General features: G+C 46.7%; 1 protein-coding gene across 6 annotated transcripts in view; it reads left to right on the forward strand.

Moving 5' to 3' along the window:
* ARHGAP6 (Rho GTPase activating protein 6) overlaps positions 1-16,997 on the forward strand; it is a 490,820-nt gene extending 473,823 nt beyond the window's left edge. For 5 of the 6 annotated variants that reach the window (XM_059386131.1, XM_059386129.1, XM_059386134.1 and 2 more), the window contains exons 11-13: positions 9,890-10,158; positions 13,030-13,110; positions 14,963-16,997. In XM_059386131.1, coding sequence (XP_059242114.1) covers positions 9,890-10,158; positions 13,030-13,110; positions 14,963-15,681 — 1,069 coding nt within the window. In that variant the 3' untranslated portion in view covers positions 15,682-16,997. The remainder of the gene's footprint in view (positions 1-9,889; positions 10,159-13,029; positions 13,111-14,962) is intronic. The other variant, XM_059386130.1, reaches the window with a different exon arrangement.
* The last annotated feature ends 827 nt before the right edge of the window (positions 16,998-17,824 follow it).

Here is a 17,824-nt window from a genome sequence, read left to right on the forward strand (position 1 = left end):
TGTACGTAGCGTAATGGTATGTCTTATCCCACGGTGTCTCGGAAATATTGATGCATGTTGAATTGTTCCTTTATATCGATGTGGAACTCGAGAGACTGGTGTTCATTTGAAACTATTTCAGATATAAAATCTCATATTCTTTAGCGAAATGCAGTGAAAGGAATTCCACGTTGCTCAGACCTCCTTCTTTCCCGCACCATTGCATGAGTAGCACGGTAAGACCCAGCTTCCGTCCATTTCCCGCAGAGCAGGAAAAATTTTTAAGTGGTTCGTCTTTTCAAATGCACTTTTTCAAAAGTTCATCTTTGTGCCAATTATCATCAGACCAGATTCTGGTTCAAGTAAGGCGTTTCGCCTGGATTCCGGCCCTAAGAGCCACGAGTGAATAAGAATATGATCAAATTGTCTAAATGGGCTGACATTTTATCGTCTTGCTTTTCATTTCAGATAATTGGGCTCCCTTAAATTTTCCCAAGATTTCTAACTGTCGTCAAGGTATAAATTCTAGTTTAAACTAATGCAAATGGCTTCTCTTCATAGCAGATCTTATATCACCAGAATTTTAATGAACTCACTTCTTTCCCTCCCCGTGCAAGAAGACAGACACAGTGGCATTTCTGTTTGTGAATCCCTTGTTAAGCTGCATTTATGCCATTTTATGGGTATTCTGGGGAAAAGCTGGAAAACACACACCCGAAAAAAAACACTGGTGTTGACTTGCCAAATTTCCGCTTTGATATGGCATGTTGAAATACAGAAATATTGTGCTTTGAAGAATAGTTGATAGAAGTTATTTTTATGTGGTTTTCAGGTATGCTCTTTGCATATAAATACCAAGAAGGGAACCTTTGTTTGCTACTCTTAGGAAAAAGAAGGAGCTTACAAACTAAGATCATCCGAAGCTGTACAGTTGTCTAGCTTCTCCCATTCTCTATCCCTGTAAGATTAAGAATTGTAAGGTCAAAACAACCTGGCCCTAGACCAGGGTCATAGGTCAGTGTCAGAACCTCAAGGGAAGGGAAGTGAGCTCCCAGGTGCTCTGTGGATGTCAGAGACTAGCATCATTGGACAGAAAACCTTTGGAGAAGACTTTGTCTGTTTTCCTCTAGGTACAGGCCACGGAGCAGCCAAGAAGGGTTGATAATGATGCCGTGAAGTAAAAATAAATAAATAAATAAATAAATACGTATTTAATTAAGTAAAAATACATAAATAAATACGTATTTAATTTGAGTTGCTTTTGAGGCTTGAGAGTCCTACTCCTTGAGCTGTAGATAGTGTCTTCATACCTTACGCCCATGCTTTCTAAAGCTTGCTGTGTCTACAGATCACCAGGAGATCTTGTTAAAAACAAAAAACCCCTGTCAATCAGGAGGTCTGCGGCAGAGAGTCTGAAAATCTGCATTTCTAGCAAGCTCCTAGGTATTGCTGTGATGCTGCTGGTCCGTGATTCACACTTTGAGTAGCGGAAGTTTAAAATCTGAAGGCATGTTCTCGACTCCCAGAGCTTGCAGACTTGTTGAAGGAGGCCTTCGAGGATAAAAATAATATGAAGCCGGTTATTAAGTGTGTCTCAGAGGGCAGAGTGGTTTGTGCTGGGCCATTGGTTCTTAGACGTGAATCCCCTGGGGAGCTTGAAGAATGATCATGCCTGAGTGCCTCCCCTAGAGATTGTGATTCATTTGTTTTAGGGCACAGTGTGGACAGTAGGAATTGTTAAATCTCCCCGCCATGAGTGTACCGAGCAGCCCCAGGAAAGAACCTCCAGCTTAGACCCGCCATGTTAGATGTCACAGATTTGCCATCACCAGTCACTTTATTTGAGGTGGGTGATTCTTGACATTGGAAGGGAGTCTTCATGTTGACAAAGGGAGGAAACCAGCACTCCAGACCAGAAGTTGGAGAAGAGAAAGAGATGTGACCTGTAGTCTCAGGGATGGCTTGTGAGAAGAGCAAGGATCTGCAGTGGATTTTGAAGACTGGAGAGGGGTCCACAGGCCTGGACGTCTGGGAAGCTTGAAGCAGGGCCTAGACAGAGTAATAACTGTGTCAGCTGGCCATGGGCACAATGAAGGTGTCGGCCAGCACAGAGGGCAGAAGTCCTTAAATGGCAGGCTTCGGGGTGGCACTAGTATTGAGAAGCAGTGGCCCCTGGTCCTGACCGACGACAGGGATGACAAATCACCAACTGCCGGACATTGCAGGCTGCATCGCTATGTCAGTTGCACGTCAGTTGCCCATCAGTAGCGCGCCCCTGCAGAGCTGAGCACGCTGGTTCTGGCGTTGGGATCCGGAGCCAGATCCCCTGTGTCAGAATTCCTTTTCCACGGCTTTTTGAGCTGTGATCTCGGGTAAATAGATTCATCCCTCTCTGTCTCGGTTCCCTCACCTCAAACCAGAGATTAAAAAGCAGCACCAACTTTACAGAGTTTTTTTTTTTTGCTGTGAGAAGAGTATCCAGTCTCTAATAACTGCTTAACGGAGGTCAGTGATTTACTTACTATCATGTTATTTCGAACCTCACCATTTTGTTCATTTAAAACCACTTAGCAAAGACTTTGGAGTCACTACTTTCTACCTTTCTATGAAGGCAATATGACACAAGAGAACCTGTCCACCTTAAACTGTGGCAGTGTCTGAAGGCAAAACCCACCCGTACAGGCCTGGTCCCACTAGCAGCAGGAGGGTGGCATCGATTCTAGAACAGAGAGAGGGTGAGGACAAAAAGACACAGACGTGGGAAGGCGACCTGCTCGCGCGAGGCCAGGGAGAACTGCGGAGGATGGGAGGCCATCGCGCGTTTGCAGGAAGTGACGGAGAGGCCTGGACAAGCCATGCCACTGCGGTCACGGACACAGTTCTTATTTTGAAGTTTTGAGTGAAGACTCAGCTACAAGGCGGAGAGTAGGGCTAAGAGAAGTAAAGACTATGGGGATTGGCGGGACAGCCGCTGAGCGGGAAGCAGCGGTCGTCTGCTAAAGGCCGTCGTTAGCGGTTCAGGTCATCTCCTAAAACGCCTACCTGAGTGCAGTGATGCATGGTGGGTTTTCTTTGTGATTCTCCTCCGACCCTTCTGGTTTTTTCCTGAAGCTTCTGTTCTTTGCCATCAGTTTACATACCTAGATAAAGTGTTTGATTCCTGTGTCGCACATGGCAACAGCACAAGACTGAAGCGGGAGTGGAAACGTGAGTTTTCTGAAGGGGGAGAACCAAGAACAAGAACATATTTATGATAATTTCTGTCTTGAAAGAGCAAACAATTCGTGATATTTGGGAATTTAATGTTTTGTTTTCGTTTGACTTTTTCCTCTTGTGCGACAACAGAATCAGGGCAGCGGTGCGAGGAGGGTTCGTTATTTTTTCTTGTGTTTGTCCACTGACATTTTTGGCTTCAACCAAAACGCAATACCAAAGGGAGATTAGAAGAGATTTATATTCCTGACAGTGCAAGACTTCCAGTTTTTTCATTGCTTGTCTGGAATATTTATTAGAGTCTATGCTCCTTTCTTCACACACACTCAAAATAGATCCCCCTCCCTTGATTTAGAGACGGAAGGCGATAGGGGATGAGAGCGCAAGGCAAATCCAAAAGGACAAGGCATGTTGAGCGCGGGTATTTGCAACAGAAGCAAGGCCCTGTGGCAGGGCGGGGAGTAGGTCGAGGAGAGTGAGGTGCTCGTGTAGGTGCCAGAGGGACAGGATCAAAATGAACAACGTTGACATGCCATATTTTTAAAAATCAAAGTTAGCACCAAAAATCTATGCTGAACAAAATAGTTCTAAAAATTTAAAAGACTAGTACGATGCCCAGCCATTCTGGAGCCTTCCTGTACGTCCTGTACGTCTCCCCCTGTCCTAAGGCAAAATGTATCCTCTGCCCTCCACGGAAACAAACTCATCAGTGATGCTTTGAAAATGTACTGCTTTGCTTATCTTATTTTTCAACCAAGAGAACTGCTGTGTTTGACAATTTCTCCTGACCAAGTAACAACCCTTAACTAAGTTAACCTGAACTAAATGATACAATTCTGTTTGGGCACGAAGGAAGCATCTAAACTGAATATAACTGTTAAAAGTTCCAATGTGCCAGCTTAGGGATTTTCAGTAATTTTCAACTGCTTTAAATGTTCTGGGGAAAAGCCTAACCATTAAAAATTACATAAAGCCAGGTCTACCTATACAGTATACCCATGTGGTATACAAGGCTCGGTAGAGCATTTTCCTTCCTGTATTCTGGAAATACAATCAAAGTACATTAAACTGCACTTGGGGAGAAAGCCAATACGGATGAACCAAACCTATAGGTGTACATTTGTGAATTTCATTGTATTTAATTCTGTTTGTGGCCTTCACACGGTTTTTACTGCATAATAAGTTTTTACATAGCAAAACTGGCGACCAGGTGATCAAAACCATGGAAGAAGACTCATGGCCATCTCGAAGGATAACATTTCAGAACTGAAAAGTAACTGTTTAATGAACTGGATTCTCCTCCCAGTGAATTAAAAAAGTCCACCTTCTCATTGATGGAGGAGTGTAAGGCTTTCTCATAATTTCAAGGCACCGTATTTAAATTATCCAATAAATATCCTGTAGATCATTTATTTTAACCTTTCAAAGACTGTCATGGAAAATGTCTTCTTCCACAAAACCATGGAGTGTTACAAGATGAATTGTAATTTTGATTTTCCTTTCACTAGGATTTGTAAAGTCAAAAAGTTCTCAGGAAATTTTAAGAGATAAGAAATCAGATGTCGTCGGTGTAGTGTGCCAGTCATGAGTCCATTGACTGACAGTAACTATGGCCTCCAAACTGTCGTTCTGCTCCGACATCTTGGAAATTAATGAAGCATTAACACCTGTGTCCCCCCACCCCCAACACACACGCTGTTCAAGAAAGCCTTTTCTTTTTTTCCAGCCAGTTTTAGGAAAAATGTATGTAGAATAGGGAATCCATAATGAAAAATTCCAAAAAGTCTTGAATGTGCCTTCTAGGAAAAGCCGATTCAAAATGGAGGGAGAATTTATCACATCATCTCTTTCTTCCAAAGTCTTTGTGGTTCACAGCTTCTTTATAAACTTGGAAAATATTAACTTGAACATGTTTTATCAGGCATACTGTACAAAAAGAGAATAAGGTCAGCATCGTTTTCTCTTCCCTGTCCTAAATGCCTTCATGGGCCACGGCTATTAGGAGGGAATTCATAAGCGCTAAAAGGGAGGGGAGACATTTCACCAGAGCCATGAGTAAGTCCTAATGTCCAGGGCGCTGACCTCATCTCCTGTGGGGAGTTTGGCTCCATCGTCAGCTTCTTCTTGGAAGGGGGTGCCTTTGTCTGCATAAGGGCTGCTTTGCAGAGCCGAGCATGACTCATGTGAAAATCCTCCATAAATCCAGAGCTGTCGTGTCCGTGGATTCCATTCCCTGTACACCGAATCGTGTCTGAGACGGCCATGTGCTTTGCGTTCCAACAGACAGAGGTTTATCAGTTGAACGATAAAGGCAAGGATGAAGCCAACACAAGCTGGTCGTCTCCAAGGATGTTTCTCACTGGGGCGGCTCAGCAAGGGGCTGGGCCGACACACCCGGTGGTTGAACCCCGGTTTTCCATTTATCCGCAGAACAAGTTCTGTGCAGCCGGCAGCAGGGCAGGCCTGCCCACAGTACCCTGCCGGCAGCGTCCTAACCCCCTGACCTGGAGGGACCAGCGAAGGGTGAGAAAGTGATTCGCTCTCCATGTCCATCTCATGCTTGTTTTGTTAGCTGAGATTGGCCACGCCAGTGTGGATGGTCCTGGGGTGTTCAGGTCTCATGGAGAAAAGCCCCCCATTCGCGGAGGCAAACCCTTGCCATCTGGTTACCTATCCACTCACCATTCCCGACCTCCCTCGGCTAAATTCCAAGACATAGAGAGCCCATTACCTGCCTCCAGACTATTCCTCATCTAGTGAACCACTATTTTCTGTAGAGAAACACAGATCTTTTATTACGTTGACTTGCAGCATTGAACTGAAAATTGTCTTCACAGAGTTGAACCATCCTCGAGGCGAATGTGAGTGAAGGCAGTGGTGGCCGCTTGTCCCGTCTTTCAGCGATACCCAAAATAGGGCTTCTGGTTTTGTTTCTAGGAGATTTAATGATAAAGCCATGGAATGCCACCCATTTTGTTTTTAACCTCGGAACTGCCTACGTTGTCAGTGAGAGTCCCAAGAAGTGAATAAAATAGTTTGGTTTCGTTGACCAACTGGCAGGCTCCCGTGCAGAAAGGCGGTTCTGGGATGTGGGTTCTTAGCCAAATGTGGCCACAGCCTGACGGACCTGGGCTGAGAAAGTGGAATGACAGATAGGAAATAGCTCCAGCATTTAAGAGGGTCATTAACTCAAGGTGTAACACATGGCATTTTCCTAGCGAGATTTAATAAGACTGCCGTTTTTCACATAAGTTTGAGAAGTGGCTCAAGCCCTACAGTCCCGGCTGCTAGAAAGACACACGATTGCCTCGTGTCTTTCGCTCACCTCTGGACCGTGATCAAGGACCAGGAGTGTTGTTGGCCGCAAACCATAGCCTCGTCTGCCACTGAGCTGTGCCACGTGGCTGGGGGAGGAAGGCATCCCCTCTCTCCTGTCGCTCTGCTCCTGTCCCTGGCTGCAAGCCCAGCCACCCCAGCAGGGGGCGTGCCCTCTGGTTTGTCCCCTGATTGGTGCCCCAGACGTCGTCGTCACTTTGGTGGCTTGACTTCGGAGAATGAACCAGAAGAGCAGAGAAAGGCAGGTTGGCCTCTCCTGCTCCCTCTCGCCTTAACGCGTTCGGACCCACAACCAAGCTACATTCAGTGACCTGGGTCCGGCGGACTGGAGCCTGTAGGGTGGGCACACACGCCCTTTCTTCACACCCCCGCATCCCCCGCCATCAGCCGGTGTTGAGGTTTGGGCCACTATCTGCGGTTTCCTTCCCCATTTGACTCAGTGGAGCCTTAGCCCGCTGTCCTCTCTATAGATGAGGGAGGGAAGGCAGGTTCCGCATGGACGTTCTCAAACTTGCCCGCGTAGCACACTTCCCCGGAGGGGTTTCTGAAGCACAGTTTGCCAGGCTGGCACCCAGATGCCCTTTCAACTGGCAAAGCCAGCTTCGCAGTCTGTGACCCGGGCAGGTGCACGGGACCCCCATGGACCAGAAGCCCGCATTTGGCTTGATGATCTGTGGTCACCACCTTGAAATTCTTAATAGTTCCCCCGGGGGTCCCAGCTGTTACAGCCAGTCCCTTCAGCGGGCCCTGAATAGAGCTAGAGAATTGGCTTTTCCAGCAAGTTCGCAGGTGGTGTTCCCCATGGAGCAGAGGAAAGGGCCCCCTCGTCCTCTCCCGCCTCTCCCCCACCAGAGCCAGTCACAGGCACGAGCGTGGAAGGGAGCTCGTGTGGCAGCTTCGATTATTTTTGTTACCGCTGTGATTGTTCTTTGTTTTACTGTGTTTGGGTTAAGCACATTCAATGTTCTCATGAAGCCTTTTCGGTACCCGCAATAATTCATGTGCGTGCGATTTCCTTGTCTGTACACCAGTCCACAAAGAGTTTGTGGAAGCAGCTTGCCGGAGTACGTGCGTGGAGCAATGTCGTCGTGATTCGTGTGAGAGCCGAGGGAAAGGAAAGGGGCAGAGCGAGCGATAAGGGAAGATGAGGTCGGGGCGGAGCGCCCCGCGGCGCCCACAGGCTTCCTGTGTCCCGACCCCCGAGCGGAGCCCGGCGCCTGGGAGCCCTTCGCAGCCTTTGCCCAGAGACGTGCGTGACTTATGACGTCACACACGCTTCCCTGGGGGTGGGGGGTGGGGCGCCACCTACTTGCTCGGCAGGAGCCCAGATAGATGTTCCTGGTACTGAGACTCGAAACAGTTAGGGGACCTTTCTTTATGCACGTCACTACTAGCAGAATCTGCAACGTGTCACATTTTGCTGACTATATTCTCTGTTTTTTAAGACAGATGAACGAGACATGACACAGAATAATTGGGGTCTCCGTGAGTGAAAATATCACCTTTCTGACATTTTTCCTCCCAGTGGGAGGGACCAAGAAAGCCTTCGTAGCCCTGATGGGTATTCTCTGTTGGCTAATGAATTGACTTGGCTCTCTTTGAAACCTCCCGTAAAGGAAGGCTTTCTGGCCCCGCTGGTACTGATAGAGTACCCTGACTTATTCTCGCCGAGTAGACAGAAGACATTTTCATTAATGACTGGAGAAAACCCGTCAACTAAACGGGGAGAACAAACGGAAAGGGGCCCAGTCATAGAATTTCTAGCCCTGGTCTGAACCCTGATTCTAAGCCGAGCAATCTGATCGACACATTCAGTTTTTCTTATTTTCATAGTAAAGTTTCCTCAAGCAGAGTCAAATTCATGACAGACAAGCGTCCCTTTGTTTTGCTCTGTGTTTCCCCCGCTAGAATTAGGGAGGAACCCCCCCCCCTCGAATACGAAATGGGGGGGTAGAGGACCCCCCCCCCCCCCCAACACACACACAACCCCTTCCAGCAGAAAATAGTAAGTTCTTTTGAGTTCTCCTTCATTCACTAGAGGCCTAACTAGTTTCTGGAAAAACATCTTCATGGTGGTTCTCTGGCTCTTTCCCAGAAGAGTGTCTGTCACCAGTTTAAAGAGGAGGCAGGGAAAGGACTTATTTATTCCATGTGGGTAAGAAATTGCCTCAGCAAAAAGTGCTCGGGCCCTGGCTGCGTCGGTGACAGGCGAGGCATGTCACAGATGCTGAAATGCTTTTCTCCTGGACGCCAACCCCCGCTGGAAACCCGAGACGAAGCTAGGTCCCCTGTGAGTGCAGGTCCTCCATCGTCCGGGCTGCGTGCACACAGCCAGCTCGTTAGGAAAAGATTACTCAGGCATGTGTTTACCTTTAAGATCCCAGAGGATTTGTTTTGAGGAATTAAACCAGAAGAAAACAAGGACTAGTAAAGAGGAGTGAAGCAGGGTTGGCAGGGAGAGATGGAAGGGGGTTCTGGAACTTTTAATCATTCTGTGATCATTTCCCTTTAAGATGTCAGGGCCACTTGTTTTGAGGAAGGTAGAAAATACAGATGTTCCCAGGTAAGACTTCCAACACTCCTGATGTTCTCATTTTCCTGTTCCTCTCGCATTTTCACTGTTGTTTCTGTTGGTGTGACAGCCCATCCACATAGAAAACACCATGGACATGCTACTTAACCTGTTTTATATCAGTTTAGGAAAGCACTAGAGCCTGGTAGAATCATTTCAGGAGTATTAAAATACAGTGAACTCTGGTGATGGTCATCTATTTATGTCGTTGGCCTGTACGTGAAACTGTTACTCCCCCCAGAAGCATCAGCACCACCATCACCATCGTCATCACAGGAAAGATGGATTCGCGCCCATGAAGTATTTGGGCGGGGGAGGAGGCATTATCTATAAAGCCATCATGAACTTCTTGTACAGTTTCAATCATAGTTTTATTCGAATTATTTTTAAATTCAGGATATGGAGGAACGTAAGAGAGTTCTCTGCCAGTTTCGCCTTCCTTAACAGATAAGGAGCATCAGACTCTCATTTCCCAATGGCAGTGGGAGTAACGCAGCAGGCATTTCAGCGCTGCACAGTGAACACAGGGCTCCATGTCTGTCCCATCATCCCGCACCCCGCCCCGTTCCCCTGCCGACGGTGGGGTGTCACTGCCCTCTGCCGGCCGTGTCGTGGAAACGCTTTCACATTCTTGCTGTACAAGTCTTGGAACCTTGCTCCCAAGGTCTTTTGTTTTGGCCCCTGTGCCCATGCGTTCTCCGCCTGTCATTTGTGTAACGATCATATTGTTTGCGTCTGGTCGCTGAGTATTAACACGCTCACACACTTGCCATTTTCTCCTTACACCAGAAGCCCTGACATGTTACGATCGGAAGTTTCCTTTTCTGTGGGAGGAAGGCACTCGTCCACCGACTCCAACAAGGCCTCTAGCGGAGACCTCTCCCCTTATGACAACAACTCCCCAGTGCTGTCTGCACGCTCCTTGCTGGCTATGCAAGAGGATGTGGCCCCGGGGGGCTCGGAGAAGCTTTACAAAGGGCCGGAGCAGTATGTGCTGGTGAGCCACTTGCCATCGTCGAAATCAAGGGAGAGTTCTCCTGGACCAAGGCTTGGCAAAGGTAACTGGCACCTGGCTGGCGCTGGCCAGATCAGTGACTCTCATTACAGGGGCATGGGAAGGGCTCTCGGACCTCCTCTTCGTCTCTTTCTTTTTCTTTCTTTCTTCCTATCTATCTATCTTTCTTTTTTTTTAATAGCAGAGTAAGGGTTCCATGGTCAAATACATTTGGGGAATGCTGGGCTAACCAAGCTAATAGTTTCTCTATCGTACAATTTCTCAAACCCTATAAAGTGCTAACGGGCACCATTAATTCGCACAATGGAAGGGACAGCGTGGTTTGCAGTTTTTCCCGAATTTCTTTGACTACCGAATGTGTGGCTCTGTTCTTTCCCTCCACAGAATAATTCCTCAGTGCCAGGACTCAGCAGGGCAGTCTGAGAAATAAGTGGAAGACACAAATTCTTGCTCTCTTATCCTACACGTATCACTTAATCCAAAGAGACCCCCTGAAAGGGCTCTGGTTTTTGATGGGTTGGGTTTGTTTTTTTTTGTTGTTTTTTTGTTTTGTTTTGTTTTGTTTTGGTGGTTTAAATCCTAGCACATTTATTTTTATTTTACAAATAGTCATGTCAAAAATAATTTTTAAAAATTGTAATGAAAACAGTAACCCACGTTCCCTTCAAGCATAAAATTTGTTTTTAAAATGTGAAACTTCATTTTTTCTAATCCTTGTCCAAATGCACCTCTAATTTGATATATTTGTTTTAAAAGCATAGCTACTTTTGAATTAAGCTTATTCTACTTAAAATGGTATCGTTAACATTTTCTATTTTGCTAATATTCTTCATGCCCACTGTATATTCCCATTAAATCGGTGTATTGTAGATTTCTAACTGTTCCCTTTCTAATGCATACAGATGAGCTCTCATTTTTGCTCTTTCCAATTAGTGACAAATTTTCTATATGTGGTATTCTCTGCAATGACAAAAAGAGATTTTTGCTCTCATGAAAGGCATGGTATATTCGGGTTTCTTAATACAAATTCAAAGGGAGATGAATAGACAACTTACAACCAAGAAAGTTTGATTCTTTCTTCCCAGGATCCGTGTGTTGGCTTCATAGTTTCTTAGCACATTGGCTAAGATACACATTCGCTCCGATTAGCAGGTGAACTAAAGCGCGTGTCCATGCTTTCTGTGCATTCGTCTCAGCCAGCTCTAACACTGCCATCCTCAATTCTGTGTCCCCAGAGACATCTGACAATGTCGGGAGGTATTTGGGGTGAACACAGCCTAGGACAGGGTGCTGCTGCTGTGTAGACAGTGAAGCCCAGGGCTGCTGCTCAACATTCCACCTCACAGAACGGCCCCACGCAGGGAAAGTTCTGGCCCCAAATATCACTGCAGCGGGGCTTAGCAATCCTGCCTAACTGCAACTTTCTCCCTGGAAATAACTGCACCCTGTGGGAACTTGAAACAGGTCGCCGGCACCTGGGTGGCTCAGTCGGTTAATCATCTGCCTTTGGGTCCTGGGATGGAGCCCCGAGTGAGTCTCCCTGCTCAGAGGAGAGCCTGCTTCTGCGCCTCCTTCTTCCTCCCCCTGCCCTCTGCTTATGCTCGCTCGCTCTCTAATAAATAAATAAAATCTTAAAAAACAAAACAAAGCAAAAGGAAACAAGTCGCGTTAGGGGCGCCCGGGTGGCTCAGTCGTTAAGCATCTGCCTTTAGCTCAGGTCATGATCCCGGGGTCCTGGGATGGAGCCCTACTTTGGGTTCCCTGCTCAGCGGGGAGCCTGCTTCTCCCTCTGCCTACCGCTCCCCCTGCTTGTGCTCTCTCGTGCTTATTCACTCTCTCTCTGTCAAACAAATAAAATCTTTAAAAAAAGAAAGAAAGAAAGAAAGAAAGAAAGAAAGCAAGCAAGCAAGCAAGCAGTCATGTTAGAACCCTATGGGGGTAAGAGCCCTCGATCTGGATTCAGTAACCATCTTGGTACTTTGGATCTGCAGGATCTCGTGTGAAAGGCTGAGTTCTTTGGAGTCCCTGTTCTTCCTCGCATGAGAACTAGGAAACACAGCCGTATTAATTCATAGAGTTTAACCAGCTAATCCATGTAAAGTCCTCAACACAGACCGTGGCATGTAGGAAGCGCTCGGTAGTCCCTCCCCGTACGCGCGGGCAGTTCTTAGCCAGTTCCTTCTGCTGCCGGCCTCACCTCTAAAGCAGACTCGGGCCATGGCCTGGGAATTCAAGGAGAGCCTGGTAGACGTTTGCTTGGAGAAATACTTACAATCACATCCCAGGCTCTCACACACTCCCCCTCTTTCTCTGAAATAAATAACTAAAATTCTAAAAAAAAAAGATAGAAACAATGCACGCATTTATTATCTTCCAGTTCGGGACCTCAGGAATCCAAAATGGCCCCACGGGGCTGCGTTCCTTGAGGACACTCTAAGAACCAATCTCTTCCCTTGCCTTTTTCCAGCTTCTAGAGGCCGCCTGTGTTCTTTGGCTCTTGGCGCTTCCTCCGCCACTAAAGCCAGCACTGTAAATCTTCTCTTCTGCCTCCCCCTTGTAAGGACCCTTGTCATTGCGTCGGACCCACCCAGATAAGCCAGGATCATCTTCTCGGCTCAAGACCCATCATTCCATCACATCTGTAAAGTCCCTTTGGTATATAACACCTTTACAGGTTCCAAGGATTGTGACGCACACATCTTTGGGGGGCCTGATTCTGGGTACCACAACCATCATAGAGAGAACCTTTCTGTAAATCGCAAATGGGCGAAGGCCCCGAAGGGCAAGCATCTTCTGTCTTGTATCCACAACAGCCTTGAATGTGGCGCTGTGTTACCAGAATATTTGTTTCTTGGTTTTTTCCCTTCACTTTTCATTGTGAGTGACGTGCCTTTCTCTATACACTTTCTCCTAGATATGTCAAAGGAGCCTTTCAATATCTGGGGAACTTGGCATTCAACATTAAAAAGTGGTTCCAAAGACCCAGGAATGACAGGTGACATATTATCTTTTAAAGACCGTTTATTGCATTTACTTTTAAAATTAATTTTCTTTGATTTTTGCCTTACTCTCGTATTACATACTTGTCAAGCATTATTTGGAAAATGCTGAAAATAGGGGGGAAGACAGATCAGGCTGTACTTAGCCCTTCCGCCAAAATACATCAGTCTTTCACTATATTTCATTTTACTTCCTTTGCAAGAGTTTTTAAACACAGCTACCATCATTCTGTCCATGCCACTTGATATTATCTGTTTAACTTCCATTTCCTGCTGACTTGTCATTTTTATTGTTAAGGGCCACATAGTATTCCAGAGGACATAGTCATATTTTACAACCCATTTTTTTTTGGTCATTGTTGTAGTAAGTTATGCTGTCAGGAACCTCTTTCATGTACTTTTTGTTTTGTATTTTCAGTGATTAATAGATTCACAAAATTTTGGAAAGCAAGTTATACATCCAGAATAGGACAGTGGAAATTACGCAGCTTTCCAAGCAATCCTGTCAGTGTTGTACATCACTGGGTTTGCATTTTTGCCAATTTGAAAACCAGACTGGGGGCGCCTGGGTGGCTCAGTTGGTTAAGCATCTGCCTTCGGCTCAGGTCATGGTCCCAGGGTCCTGAGAACGAGTCCTGCATCGGGCTCTCCTTGCTTATCAGGGATCCTGCTTCTCGCTCTCCCTCTGCCCCTCCCCCTGCTCATGCTCTCTCTCTCTCAAATAAATAAATAAAATCTTATTTTAAAAGAGCAAAATTGTATTTATCATTTTCATTTGCATTTCTTTCTCGCCATTATTTTCCCGTTTTTCTCTTAATCAGCTGAACCTCCCCAAGCTGGTGTTTTGTATATTTTAATTTTTAATTTTTATTTTTTAAAAGATTTTGTTTATATATATTTGGGGTGGGGAGAGAGATCAAGCAGGGGGAGGGGCAGAGGGGAGAGAGGGAGAGAGAGAGAATCCCAAGCGAACTCCAGGCCGAGCTCAGAACCTGATGCCGGGCTCGATCTCACAGCCCTGGGATCATGACCCAAGCCGAAATCAGGGGTCAGCAGCTTAACTGACTGAGCCACCCAGGCGCCTCCTCCCATATTCCATTTTTAAAGCTCGGTGCCTCTTTAATCTAGTGGCCTCTAAGCCAGCTGAGTTTAGTACCGATCCATTATCTAACCACATTGCGTTGTACCCTATGAAGTGATTTACTGCCTTTTCCCCCAAGGAGAAACACTTCCAAGATGTTCCGCTCCATTTCCTTCTGCTATTTCAACTCTGATCGGTCCCTGTGCAAATGCTCATACCTCCTGCCCAAAATGATCTTTCTTTCCCTGCCTGCTTTTGAGTAAGCGAGAGGACGAGGCCGGTCTTGCCCACAGTCGTGGTCATGACGTCCACACAGCAGCTGCTGTCTTTATTACCTTCTGGCCCGAGATGGGGCATTTAGCTTCAGGTCATTCATTCCAACACCTTTTACTGACACGGTGGGAACATCAGAGCATCGTCCTTGGTTTCTCCTCAGGACTGCGACTCTCACCGAACGAGAAGAGAACACTTGCTTTCCCTTCCAGGTTCAGAAGCCCTGTGGAAGGGGCCTTTCCCGAAACAAATCAGTGACAAGGACCGTGGGATCTCGTGTGACATCTGCAGCTGGAGCTGATCCCTGAATTGTGCCAATAACCAAAGTGTCACTTACTTCTTTTCCCAGGACGCGTCTTACTTTAGCCAGTAGCAGGAGTGCCCTGTGCTTCCGTGATTTTTGAAGTCGGCCGTGGGAAGGAAAGTAGCAGGACACATCCCAGCAGGGATTCTACAAACTAATTGCATTTCTTGCCCTTCTCTCCGGCTTCCAGGTTCCTATGGAGACATTTTTGAAAGCAGCTCCCTACGACCGGGGCCCTGCTCCCTTTCACAAGGGAACCTGTCCCCGAATTGGCCCCGGTGGCAGGGGAGCCCCACAGAACTGGAAAGTGGCCCACAGGTCATTCGGAGGACTCAGACCACGGCCACCCTCGTGGAGTGCAGGGCCTGCCCTCCCGTGTCCCGTGTCTGCAGCACGCCCCACATCCAGGGCGGCGGCAGAAGGTCTGAGCAGACCACAGCGAAGTCAGAGCAGTATTTGACTCTGAACAGCGCCGAAGACCTCGCGGAGAGCGAGCTCGATGTGGCCTGGCGGCAGGGCAGGCGAGCCAAGCCTTTGCACCAGAGAACTCGGGAGAGTGAGAAGCATGACAAGAGGCCTCCTCCTCCTTACCCTGGTCCAGGGAAGCAAGCTGGGGCGTCATCCCACCAGCCAGCAGAGCCGCTGCTGTGGAGGCCTCAGAGGCCAGAAGAAGGTTCCAGAACAGCTTTGGAAGAGGGAGGCCAAACCACCGAGCGAGAGCGAGAGCGAGAGGGAGAGCAGCAGGCCGCTGAGCAAACACTGAGCAGCGCCTACTCCGCCTCCGCCAGTGATCGGAACAGTGAGACTTTGGGGGATGCCACGTGGCTCGAGTGGCAGAGGGAGCGGTGGCAGATCTGGGAGCTCTTGTCCCCCGACAACCCCGACGCCCTCCCGGAGACGCTCGTGTGAGCCCGCCCCAGCTCACGGCCCCATGGCCCAAACAGCCTCCTTTCGCTCCGCAGGGAAAAGCTGGTGTTGGACGGTTGGACGCCGACTGATTTTTCTTCTTTAACCCTTAGGAAAAAATAGCACGAGAGAAACCCGGTTCACTTAAAGGTATAGAGCACTAGTACCCTTGTCATTTATAATAAACTTCTGTTGCATAGCCAGCCTTAGGAGAAAACGAAAACAAAAATAGATGGTGATACCCAACCTAAAAACTACTCCCATTGGCTTTGTAGAAGATAAAATCCCTTGCTTTGGTATAGCTTAATTGTATTTATGTAACTTAGTTTTAACTGTTGTATATTCTGTAACAGATTATGTATGATAATCGTATATGTTATAGTCACAGAAACAGAACAATTTTAAAAAAATCACTTCACTTATACTGAGTAAGGAGATTCTATAGAATGTTCTAGAATATGCACAAGCAGGTTTCTGTGCTTTTGCCATAGCTTTTTAGCTGGGGACAGCCCTTCCTTCAACACCGAGGAGAAACACTAACAAAACAGATTATGCCAAGCCATATTTTTATATAGTAGTGAGATACAAAAGAAAACGTAGTCACTGAATGCTTTTTCGTATTGAATGTGTTTTAAGGAAGATATTAAATTTGATACATTATGGAATATATTTTTAGAATCTGTTTAGAAATGATTCAGTTACTCAAACAAGAGAAAGGCCGTGCCTAACAAAGACAGAATAACTAAGAAGTTGTCCTTCCCATTTCAGATCAAATTCAATTTTATATAGACCCTATATAATATATATTTATAATGTATACTTTTTATGTATTTTTCAAAAGTACAAACTGGAATCCAACTATAACGCGTTTAAACACCCGAACAGAGTATTCAAATCACAGGACAAAGTTTTGCCTTTTGCCCCCTAATCAGTATTAACCCAATTATACCCAAAGCGTTGTAAAGTGAGTCGTGTTTGGACAAAATCTTCAGCTTTGTAGTGACATCGTGCCAAAGGCTGAGGACATGTTTTCTTCGGTAATTTTGTGTGTATCGTAAATACTCCTACCGTACTTCAGTAGTATCAAGTGTTTCAACCGCAAAACCACTTTTGACCAGCAGGTGGCGATTCGCTTCAGTATTTTAGGAGTTGTTTTTGTTTTTGTTTTTGTTTTTTTCACTTCGTAAGGGAATGTGTCTTATAGAAAAAGAATTTTTTATGAAACATGCTACTCTTAGTTTTCATGTCAGCAGTGACATTTTCCGTGGTGTTTCGTAAAGTTCTATCTTGTGCCATGATGAATAAAAAGTTAAACAAAGGCTTTGCTCTCTGGCATTCAGTCTGATGAATGAACTCGCCACTCCCGGTCCAGACATCCGCTTCGCTCGCCATGAGTCCGCTGCCATCAATAGCAGCGATGCCATGCGTGCACAGCTCCAGGGCTAGTGAAGGCTGCCCGATGGTTTGGGGACACTGACACACTTGGGACGTCGTACTAATTACATGTTGCAAGTGACTGAGGGTCGCTCAGTTGAAACCTGGTTGTTGGTGAGGAAGGGTTTGGTGCGGTGCAGTCCCTGTCCACGTTACATCTGTCCTAAAAGCCTTGGATGCTTCTAGACATGGTGTCTGCCGTTTCATGCTGGCCAAAGGATCTGGCTGTCTTCAGGCTCCTCCGCTGCGACTCGGGAAGGATTTGCCCACAGGTCTCTGGGTCTTCCTGGCTGCCCACATGCAGCCAGAAGTTGTACCCAAGACTCCGAGCAAATGCTACCTGACTGTGACTCACCAGTTGCTCTTCTGGGTCACCCACCCCCATTCGTGCTCACCATGTGTCCTCTGGGCTTTGAGTCCGATTGGGAGCTGCCATTCTAGACTGAACCGCCCCATGTCTGGGACCCTCTGTCCACCCGGCTTCTGCTCTAACAGTTCTATTTCATCAAACTCTGAGGTTGATGTCTGTGACACAAAGGTGCATCCATCTGTTGACAGGTCTAGAATAGCCGGCCCAAAAAACAGGGCTTGGATGTGTTTTAAATAAACTGTGTGTGTGTGTTTGTGTTTGTGTGTGTGTCTGTGTGTCTGTGATGAACGATATTCACAGCATCACTTTCCCTTTCTCTTTGTGTGGCCGTATCTTTTAGCT

Source organism: Mustela nigripes, chromosome X, assembly GCF_022355385.1.
Source record: "Mustela nigripes isolate SB6536 chromosome X, MUSNIG.SB6536, whole genome shotgun sequence".
Taxonomy (NCBI): domain Eukaryota; kingdom Metazoa; phylum Chordata; class Mammalia; order Carnivora; family Mustelidae; genus Mustela; species Mustela nigripes.